Source organism: Vidua chalybeata, chromosome 6, assembly GCF_026979565.1.
Source record: "Vidua chalybeata isolate OUT-0048 chromosome 6, bVidCha1 merged haplotype, whole genome shotgun sequence".
NCBI lineage: Eukaryota > Metazoa > Chordata > Aves > Passeriformes > Viduidae > Vidua > Vidua chalybeata.
Window position 1 is genome coordinate 15784000 of NC_071535.1, and position 22766 is coordinate 15806765.

At 38.8% G+C, this 22766-nt stretch overlaps 1 protein-coding gene across 3 annotated transcripts; it reads right to left on the bottom strand.

Annotated features, from left to right (window-relative positions):
* Positions 1 to 1005: 1005 nt before the first annotated feature.
* On the bottom strand, positions 1006 to 18521 carry GOLGA5 (golgin A5). 3 transcript variants are annotated; one of them, XM_053946003.1, is made up of 13 exons: positions 18376 to 18519; positions 17174 to 17789; positions 14641 to 14862; positions 13412 to 13631; positions 12753 to 12876; positions 11740 to 11943; positions 10465 to 10635; positions 9788 to 9916; positions 7763 to 7861; positions 5928 to 6153; positions 4702 to 4807; positions 3724 to 3787; positions 1006 to 2387 (listed from the first exon to the last, which is right to left on the bottom strand). In XM_053946003.1, the coding sequence occupies exons 2-13, from the start codon at positions 17736 to 17738 to the stop codon at positions 2307 to 2309; spliced, it is 2211 nt and encodes a 736-aa protein (XP_053801978.1). In that variant the 5' UTR covers positions 17739 to 17789; positions 18376 to 18519; the 3' UTR covers positions 1006 to 2306. The 3 variants fall into 3 exon arrangements, with proteins under 3 accessions (XP_053801978.1, XP_053801979.1, XP_053801980.1); XM_053946004.1 differs by lacking the exon at positions 18376 to 18519 and adding an exon at positions 18198 to 18268; XM_053946005.1 differs by lacking the exon at positions 3724 to 3787 and having other exon boundaries at positions 18376 to 18521.
* Between the last annotated feature and the right edge of the window lie 4245 nt (positions 18522 to 22766).

The window sequence follows — 22766 nt, forward strand, 5'->3', positions numbered from 1 at the left end:
TACACAGATGACATGGGGGACCAACACCACAGATTGGAGGCAGGAAGTACATCTTAGTTTTCAACTCAAAATGTGACATTTATCCTCAGAGAGACTCCAACATATTGTCTTGCATGTTCTTGCACTGCATCTGTGCAGGCAATGAACTGTGGGACAGAAATTCCAGAGTGTTTGAACAAAGCTTTGTGAAGTTATTTCTAGTCTAGCTCTGAAACTGTTTAGCACTGTCCACAACACAGGGCTGATGCTATTCAAGTGCCTCATATCAAAGATGATATCCTCATCACAGGGTCAAGACGACAAAAGCCCAAACAGATACTGGAATACAAGAGCTCAGTTCAATAGGCAAAAGTCAGCAAAAATCTTCTAGTGCTTACCCCTGTGAAACTTCTACCATAAAGTCTGGAATACTGAAGAAAAGAATACTAATCCATGATGGTTTTGTAATAGCTTCACTAAGTTTGACCAAAAAAAGAAAGAGTCTGTGCACTCCAAGTTGTCTAAACAACAACAACAAAAAGTACCCCCCAAAAAAAAACCCCAAAAAAATCACCCAAAAACCACCACCAACAAAAAAACCAACCAAAAAAAACCCCAAAACCAAATTTTAAAAATCCCAAACAAAAAGCCACCAACCCCGCCAAAACCAAACCAAACAACCCCATAAACAAACAAACCAACCAAATACACACATGCACACACACACACACAAAGGGAAACCAAAAGAGAAAAGGAAGTAAGAATAGATACAAAGCTCTAAGGCATTTATACCATTAATAATGTTCCCCCAAAATATCACAATATACTGAAATATCCAAAGATTCAGCGTTTTAGAAGTGTTTAAATGAAAAAACTGGATGTGTGTAGAAAATGAGTGTGCAAAGGTCCTTCACTTGATCTCCATCCATACCAATCAGCTCCCTCTGGGGTTCAAAAGTGGCTTTAGTACCAGAACTGAAAAGAATTAGACAAAACGCAACAAATGTGAAAGAGGGCAGACACAACTTAGAATAAATGCTTTCTTTTATTATTCAGTTTATCCAAACATTTCAGTTTTCTCTGCAAAATATGAATCAGAGCAGCGATAGGGTCATTTGTCCACTGTAACATTTCCATAGGAGCCAGCGTGACAGACTTCATGCACGGGACCTAATGCTGTGTGTTCAAGCCACATGAAAACTGAACCACATCCTTGAGAGCAAGGGTAACAAATTGCTTGCACTCATCTTTGCATTACTCAGCTGCGAGCACCACAAAAACCCCAAGAAATTTCTTAAGGAAAGAAAGTGACCTCGTGTGATTGTCTATTGATAATTCATGATCACAGAATGCCACAATCCAACAACAGAACTTCTACAGTAGGTTTGGTATTTTGGGTTTTACTATAAATATTTGATGAGGTTTGTTTATTAGTATATTTGGTGAGTGTTTAGACATGAGACATTTTTAATGTTTTGATAGATTTCATATAGAAATAGTTTTAATTAAGTACCCAAAGCTTTAGAAAATAAATGTTTCAGTAAGATCTGATTAAGACATGTACTAATGAGAGAGGTATAAGAAAATGCAGTTAAAACATACAAATTTCAAGTGCAAAAAGAAATACCATTACTTCTCAACAGTTTAAACCTTCCTTCTCAAAAACCATCTCTCTTTCTCTAATAAAGCTAAAATTCCAGCCTTTAAATAGGCAGCCCCACTATTCAGTTGGTAGGAAAGATACATCTATTGCACTAGAAGTACAAAGCTAAGAAGGATGCATAATATTTTATTCTTAAACTTATTTACAAAAATATATTGCACCAATCCATTTTCCTTTTTCCAGTTAATGTTAAGGAAAAGCCTATTATGTACAAAGTTAAAAACAGAAGTGCAAAACCAGACTGAAAGAAACCAGAAAGTTGTTTATTTAAAATGCTAAATATAGTTCATTACCTGACCATAGCCCACATCCAGTATGACCTACAAGAATTTGTACAGGATATATCTGCAATTTCAGAATTCCTTGCATTTCTCTGCAGAACAGGCCTTATCTTTCACAGAGGGTCTACATAAAATGAAAAGGCTAATCAGAGCTTAGCTTAACAGCTTCATTTCTCCAGACAAGTGATGCTCTTTTAGGTAAATTGAAAAAGCTACATAGTATTACACATTTACTTGAAAGGTAGTGATAAATCAGGCATGATGGTTTTCTTCCTTCTGAAACACCACGAGGAAAAGTTTGCTGATGTTCCAAGACTGATAATTCAAAGGCATTGAATTAGTAGTCCACACTACATTAGCACAGCATATGGCCCTGTCTCAGTCTACCTGCCACTGGGACTGTCATGATGCATTTCTGGGGTGTAGGTAAGGAGAACAATCATAACCCAGAGATGAAGCAAGGCCTGGGAAAAGAAAAGAAATAAATTTAGCACTGACAATCAACATCCAAAGCAGCAGTAAACAGGAAAGCTCTCAATGAGAGCTGATAGAACTTGCTTTGTAGAAATATTTTGATTAAAATATTTTTCTATTAATCAGATATTTCTAAAAAAATAATTGGCATTTGAACATTGAAATGCTACATCAGATTCTGAAGAAGGTATTTACAGAAAATTGAAGACTTGACACAAACAACAAAATAAAGCAGCCTGCTTTCCTACAGATTTATGTTGTCTGGTTTCTCTTTTCCTCCATGCCACAGTGACTTCAGCTGTTCCCTCTGATATCCAGTCCCCAGCCAGCACTCTGTGTGACATGCCTCAAGTGACTGGTAAGCCACTACTCCTGTGCCAACTGGCTGACACCAGACTGTAAACCAGCCAAGCTCTGATTTCCTTCTCCTTAACACAGTCACTGATTTCAGGCACTTTTATGAATTCTGTAGGAATGTTAATTCCCATTCAAATTTGGCTGAAATTATCCAATTAAAATAGAAGCTGCCTGGAGTGCAAAAAGGAATATATAACCCACATTTATTTTTAAAATATCTTTAAAAACTCAGGTTATAGTAGTCATGGTCAAGGTTTGAGCTGAAAAGGGGTAACTGCCACTGACTGCCCAGATCTTATACAGCCACCATCAAGTTTCCCTTCAGACTGCAGCCTAGGCAGCAGAAGTCTTCGGTGTTTTTTACAAAGCCTGCTTTTCTACAGGACCCTGCAGCTGACAGGCACCTGCCCTCCAGTGGATAAACGGAGATATTTCACTTCTAGCAACTGCCAGCCTGACAGTTTTGCCCGATGTGGGTGAGCAATTTTCTACTATTTGTTTAAGTCTACCAAGAAAAACTTGTCTTGCTACTTTTTCAGCTACTAGAGAAGAGTGATCATTAGCCACTGAAAAAACACCAAAGTGAACAGTCAAATATTAAAAAACCTCTAAAAAATGTCATCTTCCTAAATGCAATGCACACAGGTGTGACAGGTTAACCTTGGCAACTGGTCACTATTATTCCATATTTTACTACTAGAATCTACTTTCACAGGCCTTTAAATGGTAGTTGCATAAGTGTCTTTAAGACTGCTATACTAAGAATTTCTGGGAAAAAACTGAAAACTGCCAAGCAACATGACTCCAAAATGCTGTTATAAAAGTATTATTTGGTCCAAAACCCAAAAACTTTCCAAAAACCCACATTGAGTTGTTAATTATAGCCTTTTGAGCATCAATCTTGCCATTTATGACATACTGGTATATAAACTGGCTACAGAAATCTTGCATTGCAGAAAGCTGACTCACCATGTAAATGATTACAAAGACTCTTGCTATGGGATATCGCCTCAGAAAGATTCCCAGCCGAATGCTACACAGGTAGCAAGAGAAAACAAAACACACAATTTAACACTGAGTAATAAATTCCTGTTCCTCTCTTCCCAGTCACCACAAACTCAAACATCATGGCTTTGTTTCTGTCTTGAATTTTCTCAAATACACACAAGGCTTTGTTGTCTTGAATTTTACTTCATGAACTCAAAACATTAAGTGGGGTGAGAAAATTCAGACCATAAAATGTACCCTCCTAATTTTTTCCCAATCACAGAAATCCTGTCACACTGAAATTCAAGTACCATGGAAGCACAAAGGACTTTCTATCAAGGTATCTTGCTTTCTAAGGACTAAGAAGTATTACCAAATTTTATTTTCTGTTGGTGTTTGTTTCAGGTTTTGTAGCAGAACTTTGCTGTGAATACTGTTAATTCACCTAACTCCTGAGAAAGGGACCAAAGCAAATTTATTGCTGGATCCAGAATGATTTTAATTTATTAATTCCTCAAACAGATTATCTTCCAAGGTAATCTGCTGCATTGGTTTAGAAGGCAGAATCTTGCCTTCATCAGGACTGAAAGAGTACAGATGATACTCCCCCATTAATACACTCTTACAGTTTATCACAGACACAGTCAAAACCTCTGAAAGTAAAAAATGTAGAAGATGGTAATGAATTTGATTAGGTATTTTTTCATAACTCATCTTGCACCAAAATATGTAAGAGTTTTGTTTAAATAATTGACAATAATTTGCAAAAGCTTAAGAATATTAATGCCATAGGAAAGCACAAGTGAAGTGAGTCAATACTCAGTAAATCATACCATACTTTAGCTACATTATTTTAAAATTTTCCCTTCATAGAAAGGAGCAATATGCACCAAAGTGTGTCACTCTACCACTGTGAAAGGATGACAGTGATTACAGACGTGTTCCCTGGGACACTCTTACCTGAACTGATCTATAGTACTGGCAGCCTTGCGCACTCTCCCGTACATTCCTGCCACGCTGGTATCCGCGTCACCGAACAGGACAGGGACACTACGCAGACGAGCCCCTGGTCGATGGGAAAAAGTGCAAAACAAATTGATAGTATCTAACAAATAAATATATACATAATATACAAATAGTGATCAATATGATTATAGTGTCATCACTTCTTGATGAATTTGATGAAACTATTGATTCAAAACTTGCAGTCAAGTCAAACTTTTCTACAACCTAGTATATTTTTTAAATTTATTAGTTTACTAAATGGGTATCTCAATATTCAATTCCCTCATGTCACAATAACTATTATTAGGTGTATAAAAAAGATGGGCTTGATACTGGCACAGTTTCTCAAATATTTTTTACTCTCAGTGAAACTGCGATTAGCATTTCTGACACTAACTTGTACATTCAACAATTTTTTACTTTATTTACATTTTTACTATGTATCAACTTCATTAAAAAAAGATTTTATAAAGTTACTTTTGTGTAACTAAACTTCAGCTTTCTGAAGTTACTTACAAACAACTCTTTGCTTTGATAAGCAGAGAAAAAGTCTGGACTGTTATTTCATACCTCTTGGTGACTGTCCCTTGCTTTTAAAGTTACTGAACACATATACAAAATTACAAACTTTGACTCTGAAAAGTAACATCTCAACACATTGGATCAACTGCTTGGGGTGTCCCAGAAATACAGAGGGACAAATGAACCTCATCAGAACCATCATATTTTAACCTGCTTTTCAAGAAAAACAGAAAGCAATGAAGGAAGAAATTCATTTCAACTGGATCAATTCTCAAAAGGAAGTATTCCATTCTTACTCTTCTCCCAAACCCTTTTTGCAAGAAAATACTTAAATTCTGTTTCTAATATTCAGTTTAAACCCCAAAATACAAGTTTATTTGCACTTGTGACAGAAGTATTCCAACAGTGCCATAGTATTGAGAATTGAAGACTAAATTTGCTTTATTAAATTTACTGAAGTAATCTGCTCACAAAAAGGAGCTTCTAGTTAAATATTTTTATGATAGTGGCTGCTGTAGAGAAGGGGTCTAGAATAAGTGACCTATTTTCAGCATTTATTTTTCCTTAGAAGCTCAGACTTTCAGGGAAAGGCATTAGGAAACAAAAAAGCCTGGACTGCAGAAAGACAAGAGTTTTAAGTATTGTATTTCCTTATTTACCTTCAGCACCATCAATGCCTGCCATATTAATGGAAGGTCCATTAGCACTTGTGCCTTGGATAGCCTTCAGCTGTTGCTCGAGCCGTTCCAGTTGGTACACAAGTGAATTTTTCTCTGTGCTCAGGCTCTCTAACATGGTTTGCTTCTGAATTAGTGTTTCTGTCAGCTGATGAAGCCGATTTTCTAATTCTGTCTGACTACTACTGCTTAGAGTCTTGTTTGTGAGCTAAAAAAGCAAAGAAAAAAATCATTCTAAATTCAAACTCTGACCAACTGACACATTACAGAGCTCTGTAATAACCTAAGCTTTCAAGAACCAAGTTACTCCACAGCAGAATTTTTACAGGATAATGCCATCAAAACAATCACTGATGGGTGCAATCAAGAGGAAACCTATTCAACAGTTGTTAACTGTTTACATTACATAAGAAACTCTTTGTAAAAATGTATCTATCTGTTTTCCTCCTAGAATCATATGAAAGTTTCTGTACAAGTCTAAATTTGATCACAACTTCGATGCTATGCCTCAGAGAGAAGTTTAAACAGCAATCAATAGCAAGTTAATCCAGCCTAGCTACCATACTTTCAACCTAGTGAGTATGTAAAAATGTTTTCACACAAGGAAGGAAAAACTCAGTACAAATGGGGAGAATCTGATGCCATTTTACAGGAAAACATGAATGAAATTGTGAGAATGCAGGATATGTTGCACAAGAACTGAGAAGCACCAAGGCAGAAAACATGATTGTACAAGCAAATAGAAACTGCAAGGCCAGCAAATGGCTCATGCATTTGACATGGACAATGTCACTTAATTTGCAGAAAGTATTTAAAGCAAATGGGAATCACCAGATCTGCCATATAGGTCATGTATTCATTCACTACAGTCTTGGACCTCAGCCACCTTGTGGCATCATATTCCACAAAGATGTAGCTTCATTAAGGAAAAAAACAGAGTCAACAGGAATTACAGATATGCAAAATACAAACTAGGTGCCTGCAACCAGGCAGAGGCAGGTGCAGGTAGTCCTGAAGTTCAGCACTACCAGAAAATTCATCTGCCAACATGCCCAAGAAATCTTAATCACATCACAACCATTTCCAAATCCTGACATTGTAACTGCTCAGCTGACCACACCTGACTCCAGACTACCAATTTCTCCATAAACAGCTTACTTTTCACTATGCTAAGGTAACTTAACAGAACAAGGACTATGCCTTCAGGCTGCCCAAGGAGACTGTAGGGGCTCACAAGTATCTGGAGGCTCCACAAGGGATTAGATTGATACAAGGGAAACAGGTCCATCAACACAGCAGAAGAACTTAGTAAAGACTTAAACACTAACAACCCTGATTCAGCTGCTGGTGTTGAGCAGGTACACAGGAGTGAAGGAAGTGGCCAAGCTCACACGGTGGCCCCTACTGCCACTGGCCAAGATAGAACAGTGGGCCAGATGGATCACTGAGTCTGCAGGATATAACTTAGGTTCTTTGAACAGTTACAAGGATCTTGGCAGAATTCATAATGACCTAATCAAACTCCAATGAGTGTTTTTAGTCTGCAAAGAGAAGAACATTGATCCAACACCCCCACCAGGTCTAGTTGGACAGTGGTTGATTTTCCCCCCTTTATATAAAAGCACATACAACTATAAAATAGGCTATTTACATGGTTTCCTTCTTGTATTCCCTACTCTCAAAACTCTACTCTTTATTGAAAACAAGTAGCTCACTAACAGAATGCTTACAGGACTTTTCAGGATAGTTTAGTCAAACGAGTAATTTGTATCACTGTTTTCATAACTGAAGGGGATAAAATTATTTTCTATACACACCTGATTTCTGAGCTTCTGAATTTCTTCCTCTCTGTCTTTTATTCTGCTTTGCAAAGTATTCTTTGTTCTATACAGTTCTTCTTCAGTATAATGGAGTTCCTATAAAATTAATCACAATTACACATAAAAGATTTTATACATATGTATTGAGACAAACTCTAGTTATCTAGAGTTTAACAACAGAACACAAGAAAGTAATATGCTGCAATCAAATACAAACTGAAATATTATCTTAGTTACATGTCTGTCTAGGACTGAGGGTATGGGGATAGAGAGAGTTGAGTATCAAGACACAACCTACAAGGCTAATTAAATTCTTTTGTGGAGACTGCCCTAATATCAATATATCAATATCAATATATATAAATATCAATATAAATATCAATCCAGACTCATTTACTCAATTACACACAATTTCATTGGGACCAAGATTTTATCTTCCTTATTACACTTTTCACCATTTGTTGTAGCGCTATCTTACAACTATGTCAATAATGTAACAATTACAAAATACTTAGAGGGTATCTGTATTCCTAAAATAAACTCATTAATTCAAAATTAATTCACCATTCTTTAAACACGTTTGAAAACCCTTTGCATAGCTATCTATAATTCTGTATGACAAACATCTTCTTCTAAAATTTAGGATAAATTAACATAGTAGAGGTGAAAGGAGAAGGAGTATTAGTAAAAAAACAATTACTGAAGAGCAAATCTAACTGTAAGTTTTGTTACTCTCATGATTTAGTAGCTATTTTAGCTCCCACTTACAGACCTGTCAAGCTTATCTTTTCAATTAAGACAAGCTTCAAATCACTATGAGTTCAGCTGTCAGTTGCTACAGAAAACAGATAAACCTGTTCTCCCTTTGAAGCATCTGATGTACAAAAAAAATAACACCTCTACTGATTTTTCCATCTTCAATTTCAGAAACCTTATGACAATAGTTAAAGCAATGCCCAGACAGAACTGACCATGATTATATTAAGTATCAACACAAGCAATTATGTTAAAAGCACATGTAAATGGGTGTCATCAAAAGGAAGACTTCAGTTTCTGCAATAACTGATTTTTTTTTAATTCACCTCATTCTTTCTATTGACTTAAAGCATATTCCTCAGAAGGGCAGGAGTAACAAAATACAATCTACCATCTGCTTTGACACAATAAACATCAGCTACCCATCAAGAGCAGACCTCGACTTCTTCCTTTTGATTAGTTCAAGCTGTGAGCATCCCATTAAAATGTAATTTCTGAAAGGATAGATAATCCTATAAGATAAATTGCTCCTAGCAGATACAGAGAACTCGTGCTTTCTTCGTTATTAATTCTCTTTACATGAGCTTTTTCTTACAAGGAAAATTTTTAATATGCAAAGTATTTGTCCAATTCCTACTGCATAATAAGTTTGTTCACATGAAATACAAGTTTGCCTTTTTTCCCCCACTCTTTATAGCACAAAACTGCTTAAATCAAGGCGGAATTTGCTCAAAAAGATGACACAATCTGACAGAATTCATTAACATAATTTTATCAGCAATTTGTCTACTAGAGCAGTTTAGAAGTAATGACAATTAGATTCAGAACTGAGTAACAAATGGATTAAATAAATTACCTCTAAATTGGTACTACAATGACATTTTACAAGCTACAACTTATGTATTAACTGAGCACAGCAAGTTTCACAATAGCCACTTTCAGTATTAGGGTTTTTTGATATAAAAAAAATGTTACACTTGTTACTATATCCCTGTTGTTTGATTGTTTCCTTGCTGAATAAAACTCAAGATCCTGATCAATTCTGTGCACTCCCTTAGGGTCCAGGATCTCTGTTCATCAGCAGTATCCAGAAGGCCCTAACCATTGCTTAGTCTTGGTTGCACTTCCCTTGACCTCATCGAGTACTAGACAAAAAATTAATCAAACACTGCCCAAGTATCCAAATATTCTCTTATTAAGCCAAATGCTTTGCTGGTGACACTGCATGGGGCCTAAAAAGAGATCCAGCTTTCAAGAATTCCTTACCTGTTTTTGCCGTTCTAGTTCAGCTTCTGCCTCTTGCTTGGCCATTTTATGTGCTGATATCTGCTCTTGCAGGTCTTGAATCTGCTCTCTCACTGACTCAGCTTCGCTCACCTGCTGTGTCTCCATATCCTGAAATGAACACAAATATAACCATTTCACTAACATTCAGATGTTTCTGCACATCTGTCCTAGGTAACAGCAAAAAAGTAGTATATACAGTATTTCTTCACAGGAAAAGGAAAGTGTGGGTGTATTGGATAAATTACACTTGGTCATTTTATATGGAATATTTTTAGTAACACAGTAATAAAATAAATGCATTTTGTGAACAGGAAAAGCCTCTACTTCTTCCTTTCTATTGTGTACAGGCTAAAACTGTGTAAAATGGGCTTGCATGCAGCTGCTGTGTTGAACCCATTATGCCAGCAGATTAGCATGGATGACTTGGATTGCAGTGCTTCAAGCATTAGTAGCTCATGCAGAAAAGAATATAGGTGATGGCTAGAGAATTCACTATGATTGTAAGGAAAGAAATGCTTCCCTCAAAAGGAGTACACAGTAGTGAGGGAAGAGAGAAGTAAGGTAATAAATAATAGAAACAACAGACCCATAGCATACAAGAGAACAGTCCTTTGTTGTAGCTAACTGCAAATATAGGTGTACATAGGCACAGCTACCTGCAGCTCTGTTCTCATCTGTTGTATTTGCCCCATTAGTTTTTGTATTTCTTCTCTCTGAGTGTCTCGCTCATGTCTCAGTTCCTCCAGTTCCACTGTGCTTGCTGTATTGCTATCCAGGCCTTCAATACCAGAGCCTTCTTTTAAGCTGTTTATCAACTTTTCCTTAGACTGAAAAAAAGGTCAATATATTATTTATAGCAGTATTGAACAAGTCCTCAACTAAAATATGTTATAATGACTGGTTTCTCTGTTCTTTTATCCAGTAATGACCCTACACATTTGAAAATGAAAATGCTTCCATATTGATAATTTTTCTGATTTTCTGTATGCCATAAGACTAATTTAACTGAAAGCCTGTGTTATGTGTGGAAGAGTACAGCTTTGTTCTTTACAAGTGCCTGGAATGTTAAACTTGTCATGGATAACAATTTTGGCCCTCTTGGTACTGATATAGACAAGATGCACACCAACAAACACTATAGACAAAACTGACCCCCTTTTTCTCCTGCCAACAAAATCAAGAACCAAATGCGGTGATAACTCTTCCAGGAAAGAGGATAAATCATTTTATTCAGAGTCAGCCTAGTGTTACCTTGGCATTGACTTGTGATTTTCGTATTTACCAAGATGATTTAAAACCTGTCCTTGAACATTTGGCTAAATTAACTGTTTTAAAGAGATCTCCATCTTCAACATCATGCTAACATTTAGAAACAAGACTCAAACCAACCACATCTGGACATTTACATAGTACAGAACTCAGCACAAAATACTTGATTTTGCCACTGTTCATACCATGTCAATCATAAGCAACCTTTCAGGACATGGAAAAATATTCTCTGGTTACATGTTAAGTATCCATTCTATGCTATGCTTCAGCCCCGAGCAGAACAGAGCAATATTCTTGGATCAAGAATACTGGATATGGAACAAATTGTAGGTTTCATCTGTTGTAGTTTCATCTAACTATCTGGACTCTTGGATGCAAAACATGCCGACAGATGATGCACAATAAGTACAATGGTTCCCTTGGATTTTTTTTTCATGTTCAGGACCTGAACTACCATTTCAATTCCATAACTTCATCTATAAACTTAAGTTTACAAAAGGCAGACTGGTAGCTGTTCTATATATGTATCATTATAGATCTGTCCCAGAACACATTACAGGTCACATGAAAAAAAATACCAAAAGTTAGATTATTTGAAGCCTAACACCTTAAAACAGTTAAAGCATACAAATCACACTGTATTTCTTCACAACAGTGCTTACTTGGAGAATGCGAGTAGCTTTCTGTTTATAGTCTGTCAGTTCCTGTTTTGCAGATTCTAGGTGGCTTTTAGTTATTTTGACTTGCTGCTGAAGCTCATCAGCTCGCCTCTTTTCATCTAAATACTTCCTCTCTGCTACAGTTATCCCTTCTGCCAGGTTCTGACGTTCTGCTTCCACTTTACTTAGACGAGCCGCAAACTCATTCTATTAGTAATAAAGAAACAATACTTTGTGTTTAAACACAGTCTCAACTTTAACCTAGGAAGGAAAAGAGAAAGTTTAAAAGCAACTACACAGAGCACACCACTTCTAACTTAAAGACTCATTACTGCTACGTGTAAAGAAACTCTGCTTGCTTAAGCAAGTGGTAAATAATCCAAGTAAGAATAGGCTTTTCTTTCCCTCACCACAAACAGTGAGGGAATAACAATCTTCCTATTATTCTAATTTATTTAGCAAACAAAAAGCAAGCTTGCCCCTCAAAAATTATCAATTGTAATATGACATATTTTGAAGTACTGTAAAAAAAATCAAAACAGACTCTTAAAGATTTTCAGAGATGTTATTCTACATAGCAAAGGCCAAATTAAGTATAGAACACATTCTTTATCAATAATGTACTCGCACCTTTACCACAGAAGCGATCCTTCATCTTAAGATCTCACAGAAAAATTGTGTAACAATATGTTGTGTAACAACATACTAAAGAAAACAAAACTGATTACCAATTTACTTTTCAAACGTGTATTAACATTAAAGTTAGCATTAAAAAAAAACCAGTAAAATTTATCAACATTAATCCTCAAAAACTTTTACTCATGAAGCTTTCAAAATAACATATAAGAAATAAATTAGCATCTCAAGGGTATTTAGTGCAGCAGACAGCACACCCTTCCAAGCAATTAGTACCCTGAACAGGAACTGAAGTCAAAGGGAGGAGAGAGCACATGGAACCTCATGGATCTGATCTCAAAAGCAGACTCTTGAAGTCTTCCTTACTCTTCATGTCTAACCTGCATTTGTTTGTAACTTTCTTGCTCTCGCTTGAGTGCAGAGTCTGCGTCACGCAGCCTCTCCTGAAGAGTTTGAAGGGCTTGATTTTGTAAACTGCTTCCTTCACTGTGGTCTTGTATTATCCTGAAATAGAGACATACATTTATTGCAAAAGAAGCAAGCTAGTGTGATTTTTCGTGTAGAAATAAAACCTCCCAGCTTCCAGACCAGCTTTGAAAATTTGCCCAGTAGATTACTGCATATAGATTACAGGTGTGAGGACTGGAGTTAATGACTCACACTTCTCCTCCCTGGCCTATATTCTAGAGTATCCATATCCCAGCAGTGAGATAAGTTCAGGAAAATCTGTATATTTGTGGATAAGCAAGTCTATTTTTCAAGAAAAAAAATTCTTGGGACCTTCAGCTTCACGCCTCTGACACAAACAAGTACTTTACATAAAATGGATTTCAATCAGATGCCAACAGATGCCCTATTTAATTGTCCTGTTCCCACTGCCAACTATGATAGAGCAGTTTCATTGCAAACTTTAATCCTTGTATTTCAAATCTTTCCTCATTAGTTTATTTTTTATTCTTGAAGACACTAAATTATCTACCTTGATTTTTTCAAACTTATTACTATTTTCATAATTCCAAAGTATGAAATTAAGAAGTACCGTGATTTTTCACTCTGCAGTGCTTCCAAAGCTTCTGTCCGAGCACTTAAGAGCTGATCAGCTTCTTGCAACCGTACTTTCAGCACAGCTAGCTGTGAATCTTTGGCACCAACAGCTTCTGTCAGATCATCCACCCGAGCCTGAAGGTCTCTAACCATCCTGTCACTCTTGGAATGGTCAACATTCCACTTCTCCACCTTCTCCCGGGATTTGTTCAGTTCTACAAAATAAGAAGTTGCTTTGAAATTTACAGAAGTAGATATTGCAAGGTCTTGTAAGCAGACAGGATGCAACTATCTAAATTCTTAAATAAAAAAAGATTAAATACAACCAAGCTGAACTAAAACTGAAAATGTATAAGCTACCAGGAAGTAACAAATGCCAGATTGGCTGTCAAAGCGCAACCCAGAAAATTTTGGAGGTGATCTCAAAATAGACATTTCCTTCTGAGTCACACTGTAGATGACAGATTTCACCTGCCCCATCCCCTGCAATGGCATACTGTCAAATATCCCTGTGTCAAGAGAAATGTTTGCATAAAGCATCTAGTTTAATTCCAGTTTGAGTTTATTGTCACATAAAAAACAATAGAAAAATACAACAGTTGTGAATAATGCCTGAATACTTAGAAGCTTCTGTTTTAAATCTAACATCACACATTAAACTTCACTGGATATTAAAATTATCTGGCTTATGCAGTTAGTGAAAAAAAATGTGGCACCTCAATTTTATGCCTAACAGCAGGAGTTTGCCTTCTGTTTTATTGTTTAATTTGTACTCACATTTTTTACATTTGTCATTTCACTTGGCTTTGAAAAAGCCAGTGATGTCATATTAAAAACACTAATTTTATATTTTTACTGTCAGTTTCTAGGCATCAGAGACTACAGTCTACCACAGCCAGAAAGCAGTCAGTTTGAAGTATTCAAAAGAAATTTGCTCATTTAAATATACGTATTTTGCAAAAGCCATTAAAATACAGGAAAAGTATTTTAAACATAGTATTTCCTGCCAGTGTTTTATTAAGATGTAAGCTTTGTAACTAACTTGAACACATCGCTTTAATCAACGTTGGTTGTATCTTTGTAGTTGAACAAGCCTTTTAATTTCTCCCATCTCATTACATGGAAAGTCATACATGCAAATGTACCTGGAGAGTTTTTATTATAAATACACAGAGCATTGTTTCCTAGTTCACTAGTGCTTTAGTAATGTTATCGCTGAAGTACCTTCTTGTGTTTCTTTGGATCTCTGTATTAATGAAGCCACTTCTTGATTTAAAGATTGAACTTCATTTCGCAGCAGCTGGTTCTCCAGGCGAAGATTGGACAGCTCATGTGACTTGGAATCATCATTAGCTGAAAGGCTGGGGTTGGTTACTGCACTTAGTGATGAATCCTTCAGGCCATTCCCTTGTGCTCCCAGGCCGGAGTCTGAACTGTCTGGAGTTTCTGCGCAGAGAGACACAACTTAGAACAAATGCCTATGTTTGTAAACTACCTTTCTATAAACAGTAGTTCCATGTTCTGCATCAATGGTTAAGGAAAAACAATGACAATAAAACAAAATAGTTCATGCTGTAATGGAATATGGAGCTGCTTCTCAAAAGTGATTGTACAAAACAGGCCTATTTACATGCATCATGCAGTGTTTCTGTTAATACTGCAAGACAAGACATAATAGAAGCTATAAAATTTCCCATTACATAAATGGCAACTTTAGGATTTCAAACATTAACACTCTGTTTATGACTTTGCTGCTCAGAGAAGTCCTCAGAAGCTGAAGAGTAACAGAAAACACTAAATATACATGGCAACTAACTGCAGGAGCTTTTAGTACAAACTCATTCTGGTTTCCATTCAGATTTTGCCAATGCCAAATTTGTTTTAAAAGAGAGAACAATAAAGGAACTCCTACTGGTATTCTGAACAAGTCCCCTGGAGGGAAGGAAGAACCAACAGCCTTTTCCCATCATGCACACACACATCTTTGATTAATGCTGAGAAAGCTACAAATCCACTGTAAGAGTCTTGATTCCAGCATGCAGGTAGTTGGAAGCTTTGCAGCAATGTTAAGATAAAATGACATAGCAAGCAATGAACAAACAAACAGGCAATCCAAACACGTTACTGCTGAATATTTACTTCCCCTTGTGATCATTAACCAAGCTGCTTCACTTTTCTTACCGCTGCAACAGCCCCTAACACCCCAAGCCCAGGGAATTAATTCTGAGCAACACCACACCCACAAGTAGCAGCAGTGACAGAAGATTTCTTCCACATTTTCTCAAGCTTTTTTCCAATTAAAGGGACCCTAAGAAGTGTCATTATCTTTCCTTTGATTTACTTACACAGTTTCCAACTTATGAAATAATTTAGGCTCATTTCTCTGTCTGGAAAACTCAATAGATTAATTAAGCTAATGAAGCAAGAAATGAGCCACTTACAGCACAGATTAAATTATAACCATGGCAATATACAAAGTATAATGTTAATTGGTTTTGTCTATAGCTAATACATCATAAGCTACTTCAACAGATTCTGTGCTGAATATTTAAATGACACAGACATATCTGTACAATGAACTTTTGAAAACAGTGTGTTCACGTCCTGTATTGTAACTCTTCCTTATTTAGCAGCTCCACAATGCAAACTCTGCTCAAAAATCCTCAGAAGAAAATTCAACAAGCCACACAGAAACAAATGTTTCTTAAGTACCAATCAGCAAGGCTGCAGAGTCAGGTCTAACATATCTGTATTACTTATTATTAGTAGTAAATCTTACTGAAAAGTCATGGACTCAGAAATAGAAAAATATTCAGGTGTTTGGAAATTATCCCTTTTTATGTCTAAAGCTTTTTCAGCATACTTAATGTAGTAAGTAAAAAACTGGCATTTACAATACTTCACATGCTTAAAGTACTAAACAAATAAAGTATTCTAACTACATTATTAATAACAGAACCACTTGCTTCAATTTTCTAAAATAAACAACAGCAAAGTAGCACAGCAACAAGGATGGAGTACAGACTGGACAGTCTGGTAGAGAACAGAAGTCCTTGACACTTCCCAGCCACATTTTCCTTTGTGTGTTTGACTTGAGCCCAGCCCCAGCTTTTGACTGTCTGGCCTGGAGGCTCACTCAGGCCTCTGGATTAAGCAGTCATGATGTCATGAACTACTTCTGGCAAAACCAGAGGCTTTATCTCTCTGGCTCTCTCATGCCTGTGGCTCTACACCAGCTTGTCTGCATCCAGCTTCCTGCAGGACAAGCATGTCTGCCAGCTCACCCATCCTGCATGGTGGAACAGGGAACACCTCACCCCACCCCAGGTGCTGCACTGGGCAACAGCCAGCACCATTTCTGCGTGGGTGAAAGTCACTCCCCCTCCCACGTGGCAACAGCAGCCACGGGCCCCAGTGAGCAAACAAAAACAGCAGCACCTGTGCTTCTACATGGGGACACAGGGGGCTGATGCAAGGTTAGAGCACAGCTCAGAGGGGTCAGGCTGAGCAGTAGCAACAAGGCAGGTCCAGAGCACAAAGGATTTAGGTATTCACTATGTTGTCTGTCAAACCAGCATAATATCTAGTATTGCCCCAGCGATGCAAAAACCTGCAAGGCCCTGCTGCACCTCACCCATCTGACATGCTACCACCATTAAGCGTTTCATGAAGCGACATGAAGTTTCATGTGTTACCTAGCCTTACCCTAGACATACTTGGGTTTTAAATATCTCTAGGTTCAATACTATTTAACTACCATTGCCTTGGCTCCTGATGGAATTATCTTCGGAAGTTTTTGCACTCTGTGTACTGGTAGACACAGAACTAATGCTTGAAGTCCGAGAGTGATTCTGAAGAACAGGTGCCTTGCTCTTCTCCTTTTTAGAATCTATCCTTCCATTAGGTTCTTTCTCTGAACTGTTGAGAAAATCAAACAGCAACTCATCATCAGGTTCTGACTTTTTTCTTCTCACAAAATGCGAGGCAGCTCTGGATGTGGAAGCATTTTCTATTGGAGAAGCTGCCTCTGAGGACGTCCTACGTGCTGTTTTGACATTTGCTGTTCCTGCCAGGATTGTGGCCTTTTGGTGTTTAATATTTTCAGCTGCTGAGGAGATGTAGGCTGCTTTAGATGAGGTCTGGTATTTCAGTTCTCCAGTATGCTGGTGCATTTCAGAATACTCATTGGCAGAGTCCAAGTTCTTATTATCATAAACTGCACTGCTTGATGTGTCTTTTTTGCTCAGAGCTGATGCAGCTCCTTGATCAACTCTGTTGAGTAGATCCTCTGCCTTTCCAGCGAGATCAGCAAGCCAAGACATGATGAGTGTCTGTTGATGAACTCTGTACAATTAGAATTTCAGGACCATATACTGTGAAAGACAGAAGGATTACAAATTAGATTGCTGCTGCTAAGGCAAGATGTATTGTTTATCTAAACTGGTGTGTTAAGCTATTAGTGCTGTAGTTATTGTAATAGTTTTCTTCTGCTTATTGGGTATTTTGCTGTTTTGGTAACTAAGGGAAATAAACCAAACCAGTTTCTGAAGAAAACAGACAAAACCTCGGTTTTTAAATCAAGGTTATTAAAATCAGACCACTGCATCAGTTTCTCGTATCTCCAGCTGATACAGAGCATCACAAAGAGAAAACAACTGTGCCTTAGACGTTTAGCCTGCAAATTCTCAACCCGGCTCAGGCCAGGATCTTCTCCCCCACAAACTCTGCAGCCCGCTGCGTCTCCCGTGACAGCAACACGGCGGACAGGTGCGTGCCTTCACCTGCACCGCGGGCCTGCGACACCACAGCGGCGGCGTGTGCCTCTACCCCAGCTCCGGGATGGCAACGTTCAGAGTGGCCTCTGCCCCCCACCCCCAGCACCGCATGCCCGCCGCCCTCTCCAGGCCCGGCCCCACTCAGGAGCGGCGGGGGCCTCAGCACGGCCCGGCACGGCCTCACCTCCTGCAAGCGCGGGGGACGCCCCGGCCCGGGGGAGCCGTGAGGGGCTGGCGGTCAGCGCAGGCCGGGCCGGGCCGGGAACCTCAGCCCCAGCGCTTCCGGCAGACGTGGCCGCCTTTCCGGGGGCGCCGTGCGCAGGCGCAGGGGAGCCGCCCCGCCCCCGGCGCGCTCGGGCTCCGCCCCCGGCGCGTTCGGGCCCCGCCCCCGGCGCGTTCGGGCCCCGCCCCCGGCGCGCTCGGGCCCCGCCCCCGGCGCGTTCGGGCCCCGCCCCCGGCGCGCTCGGGCCCCGCCCCCGGCGCGCTCGGGCCCCGCCCCCGGCGCGCTCGGGCCCCGCCCCTCCCGCCGGGCGCCCCCTGGCGGTGCTTTCAGTAACGTTGAGGTGAGACTCGCCCGGAACTGGGAATGCCGCAGGATCGCAGGATTAGCTGTGTCGGAAACGAGCTCAAAGATCAGCGAGCCCAGCTGTTGGCCCAGCACTGCCAAACCCACCAATAAAACCACATTCCCAAGTGCTGCGCACTTCTGACTGTCACGTCCTTCCCTGTCATCTGTGACTCAGTGTCTGCGACCTGCAGTACTTGAACCATTTCAAGATTTATGGCTATTATCCCTCTTCTTCAAATGCTTATTCTTAGGAAGGATAGCTGTTAAAGTATACATAAACTACACTTAAGATACACTTAAAGCACTACATAAGGTTTTGTTATTGTTCATCCTCTCATCTCCCTTTATTTATTTCCTCAACCTTCCATACCAACATATTACAACTAACCACTACAATTCACAGAGTTTCTACTCATGCCTGAAGTATCAGCAAGAATGTGAATGAGGACAACACTTACACCTCCTGTCACTTCAGATTCTCCTCTGTCGAGGATCTGTTGTCCTCCTGATTATAATGCTGAATGCACGGCTGGTGACTTACATCCATGTTTCCCAGAGCCCCAGTCGTTATCTTGTCAGATCACATCTTACAAGTATTCTCTGGTTAAATTCACTGCTAGGCTGTTATCAAGTTATATGAATGTTGTTAACTGGTTTACAGAAGTTTCCTTACATCTTATCATGGTAATCCTCTTCCAATGGGGAACGCACAGTGTTTGGAAAGATTATGAAGAGTTCCTCTGTAGGTCAAAGGCTTCAAAATGTTTGTCTACAGATATGAATTATCAATTATCATTGGGCATCCTTAGGACTTAAGCCCAAGCAGGAGACATCAGCCCTGCTGCCTATTCAGAACATACTCATGGCACTAGTACTGGCACGAGTTAATAGAAAATCTATCCTGCCTCATTGCAGATTAAGCAACACATTGGAAATAATAGTAATAAACCAAATGAATTCACAACCTTCAACTTTTACATCACGTCAATCAGCTGCACATAAGCATCATTTTAATTAATGTGAATGTATCACCTTCTCAGGCACTTAGAAAAGGAGAGTTTTTTAAGAGATTTTATTAATTACAAGTGTATACTTGCTTTACTTAACTTGTTCAGCCCTCAAAACACATTACCAATCCCTTCAATGGAAAATTCACATATGATTGTGGATGTTTGAATAGAAACATTGGATAGAAACAAAGCATATTTAAATCCAGAAAATGACCTGTTGCATGACTGCATCTAGCAAGCCCTTCTCTGCATTAGACTCTGAAAACCTGTTTAGGAAATACACACACAGCAGAAATGCAAAACCAGCAAGAGGAATTCAATTCACATTTTAACATGTCCCATTCCACTCTAGAGCCATTGCATGGTCTTAATTTGACTGAATCATCTTACAGATGTAAACTAGTTTAGCTAAGTAAATGGTTGGACAGAAGTGCCTTTTATTCAAGATTACATAGGCAGACTCCTAGGATCACATCTGAACTGCCCACAGCCTAAGAATTTCCAGTTCTTGCAGAGGACATCATTATATACCTTGAAGTAAATTGCATGGCAACTCTCTTTCCCTGTTCACACAAAATCTTTAAAACAGGGATCCTCTATTGATAAAGGGATTGGCTAAGAGTGGGGGAAAACAAATCCTTTAAGTCCTGTATAGATTTTATATTGAATTGTTCAGTTATAGAATCATTGCATAGAACAAATCATACTTTATGTGTAACCCGGGAAACATTTATTCCCTCTGAATGCTCTGATAAAACGTGGTAACTCCACTACATTTCCCCCCCTATTTAGTGTCTCACATGTGGTGAGTAATCTCTGCAACTGCCTGATTTCTAGAAGACATAAAGGTTACAGCAACACTATTAAAATTTTTTCTATTTACATTTTCACAATCACTGGTAGTCTCCAAAATTAATGTTTCCATTTATAAAATTAGGAAAAAAATTAGCAGAAAGTTTTCTGGCTGAGGCCCTGAATAAATAGAGATATCTCTTTCCTTGGTGCTTCTTTAAGATCTGTATTTTTATTCCCATAACTGATGTTCTCAAGTTTTGCAAGGTAGGGAGGAAGATAGAAGAAGGAAAGAGAACTTGCTGCTTGTTCCACTGACCTATTTATAAAGTCCCTTAGGTCTGCTGTATCAACAGTTACTTCTAAGAGTGCTGTGGCTGCCAGGCTGTGTGGTGAGAATATTTAATTCTGTCACAAGGGGCATATAATTTCATTAACTACCACTGAAAACTTTACAGGTGTCTTTTCAGTTTGCAGGTGCCCTCCCCAGGGTCCAGGCCCTGATCTGAGATGCTACACATCTTGCTGCATAGTTTGACAAGTTCTGCCTGCAATTCCCTGTCTGCAAGCACAAAAAGGGAAAGACTCACATCTAGCTGCAAAAAATTAGACTTTCTGTACAAAGCCTTTAGATCCCTGTTCAGACTCAAAGTAGAAGTAATTTTAAGCTATAATTTACAGACATTATTTTTGCCTATTATAGCTCTCATTGTAAGGAAATTCAAATAACAAAGCTGGAAAATATCTGCCCAAATAACTATAACACAGCAAGATTAACTTACTCCCTCAAAACTCATTACAAGAAAACATTTGGGGCTTTAGGTTTGATTTTTTTTAATTCAAAAAAGAGGCAGGCTCTGCAGTTGAAAAAAAAATTTAATTACTATTTCCCACTTTGAGCTGATTCACAGGTTCTTCATTGTTCATTAAGGTAAATTTTTAGGTAGAAGAGGCAAAACAGATACATAATCACATGACTTGTACTAGGTTAATCTCTTCTCTAAGTATACTGAAATAGAACATTAGTGGTTAACTTCTGTAAAAGACTGCTGAAAACCATAAAAATTGCAAAAAATACAGCAACAAAAATAAATAAATAAATAAAGATAGGTCATGTAATCCTCAATCAGCCTTCTTTTTCACGTGCCATGATATATTAATACACAACTACATATCTGCTCTAAGGGCTTTGATTCATGCAGTATATTGGAGGCACGCCAAATATCAAGGATTGCAAAATAAGGTGATGGTCACTGGATGAGCTGCAACTTAAGCTTTTATTTTGTTCTCTGTGGATGTGACAGCCTGGTCAGAGAGCAAGAAAACTAGATAATTTTTTCCAGAATCGGTTTGTGAGACTTTAGGGAGTTGAAGATAAACAATGATACCTTATTATCATAATATCATTATCAATGATACCTTATTATCATAAACAACCTGCAGGTGTTGTTTTCTTACTTTCTGCTTTCCTGATTTTCTCAAAGATTGTTTATAAGAAAGATGTTTTGTTAATTAACCAATCAGGTGAAATGTACTGATTAATTGACCAACCAGGTCTATCTGTATCAGAACAATGCATAAAAAGAGAATTGAAAGTAAAGCTGCTGTGCTGTGCAAACCAACCTTCTGGTGAGCCTGTGTTGTTTCTTACCCAACAGTGACAATTCCCAGCATCCACTGTGTGGCCTCGTGCCATTTGTCACTTGAGTGCACCCCTGAATAGAATGGTATGAACTCGCCTGCAAGTTCATGCTGCTGTCTATGACCTTGCCTGACTGTGTGTGAGCACAGAAATCAGGTCCTGGCCAAAAAGCTCCTGTGAAACTGCTCTGTGCTGGCTGCTGTCCCTACGTGCACCCCGAGGTAAAGGAGGGTCCCCAGCCTCCTCCTTCAGCTGCCTGGCACAGCCTCACCCACACTCCCAGGGCAGCCTACCTCTGCCCATGCAGCTCACACACCCTGAGGCAGCTGCTGTTACTATTTCCACATTCCAGGGGGGAATTGAGGTATAGTGAGGAGGAACTAAAGGTGAAATCCTCCTCTGTGCCTGAACAGAGCAGAGCAGGTTTGGTCTGGTCAAAATGTACAAACTCTGGGGATGGATCGTGCTCAGTGCTAATGAATGGGTAAGAATTTTAATCACCAGCCTCCAATGCACTTCTGGGATCTGAAGGTATGGAACTTGTCCAGATGGGACTGGCCTCT

Excerpts from the sequence above, each read along its gene's own strand:
- GOLGA5 (XM_053946003.1), bottom strand. The coding sequence starts at position 17,738 with ATGTCTTGGCTTGCTGATCTCGCTGGAAAGGCAGAGGATCTACTCAAC. Across the intron at positions 11,944-12,752 it reads AAAGTTACAAACAAATGCAG|AATGAGTTTGCGGCTCGTCT; the intron begins GTTAGACATGAA and ends TATTACTAATAG. Across the intron at positions 2,388-3,723 it reads TCTTTGTAATCATTTACATG|GCCTTGCTTCATCTCTGGGT; the intron begins GTGAGTCAGCTT and ends TTCTTTTCCCAG.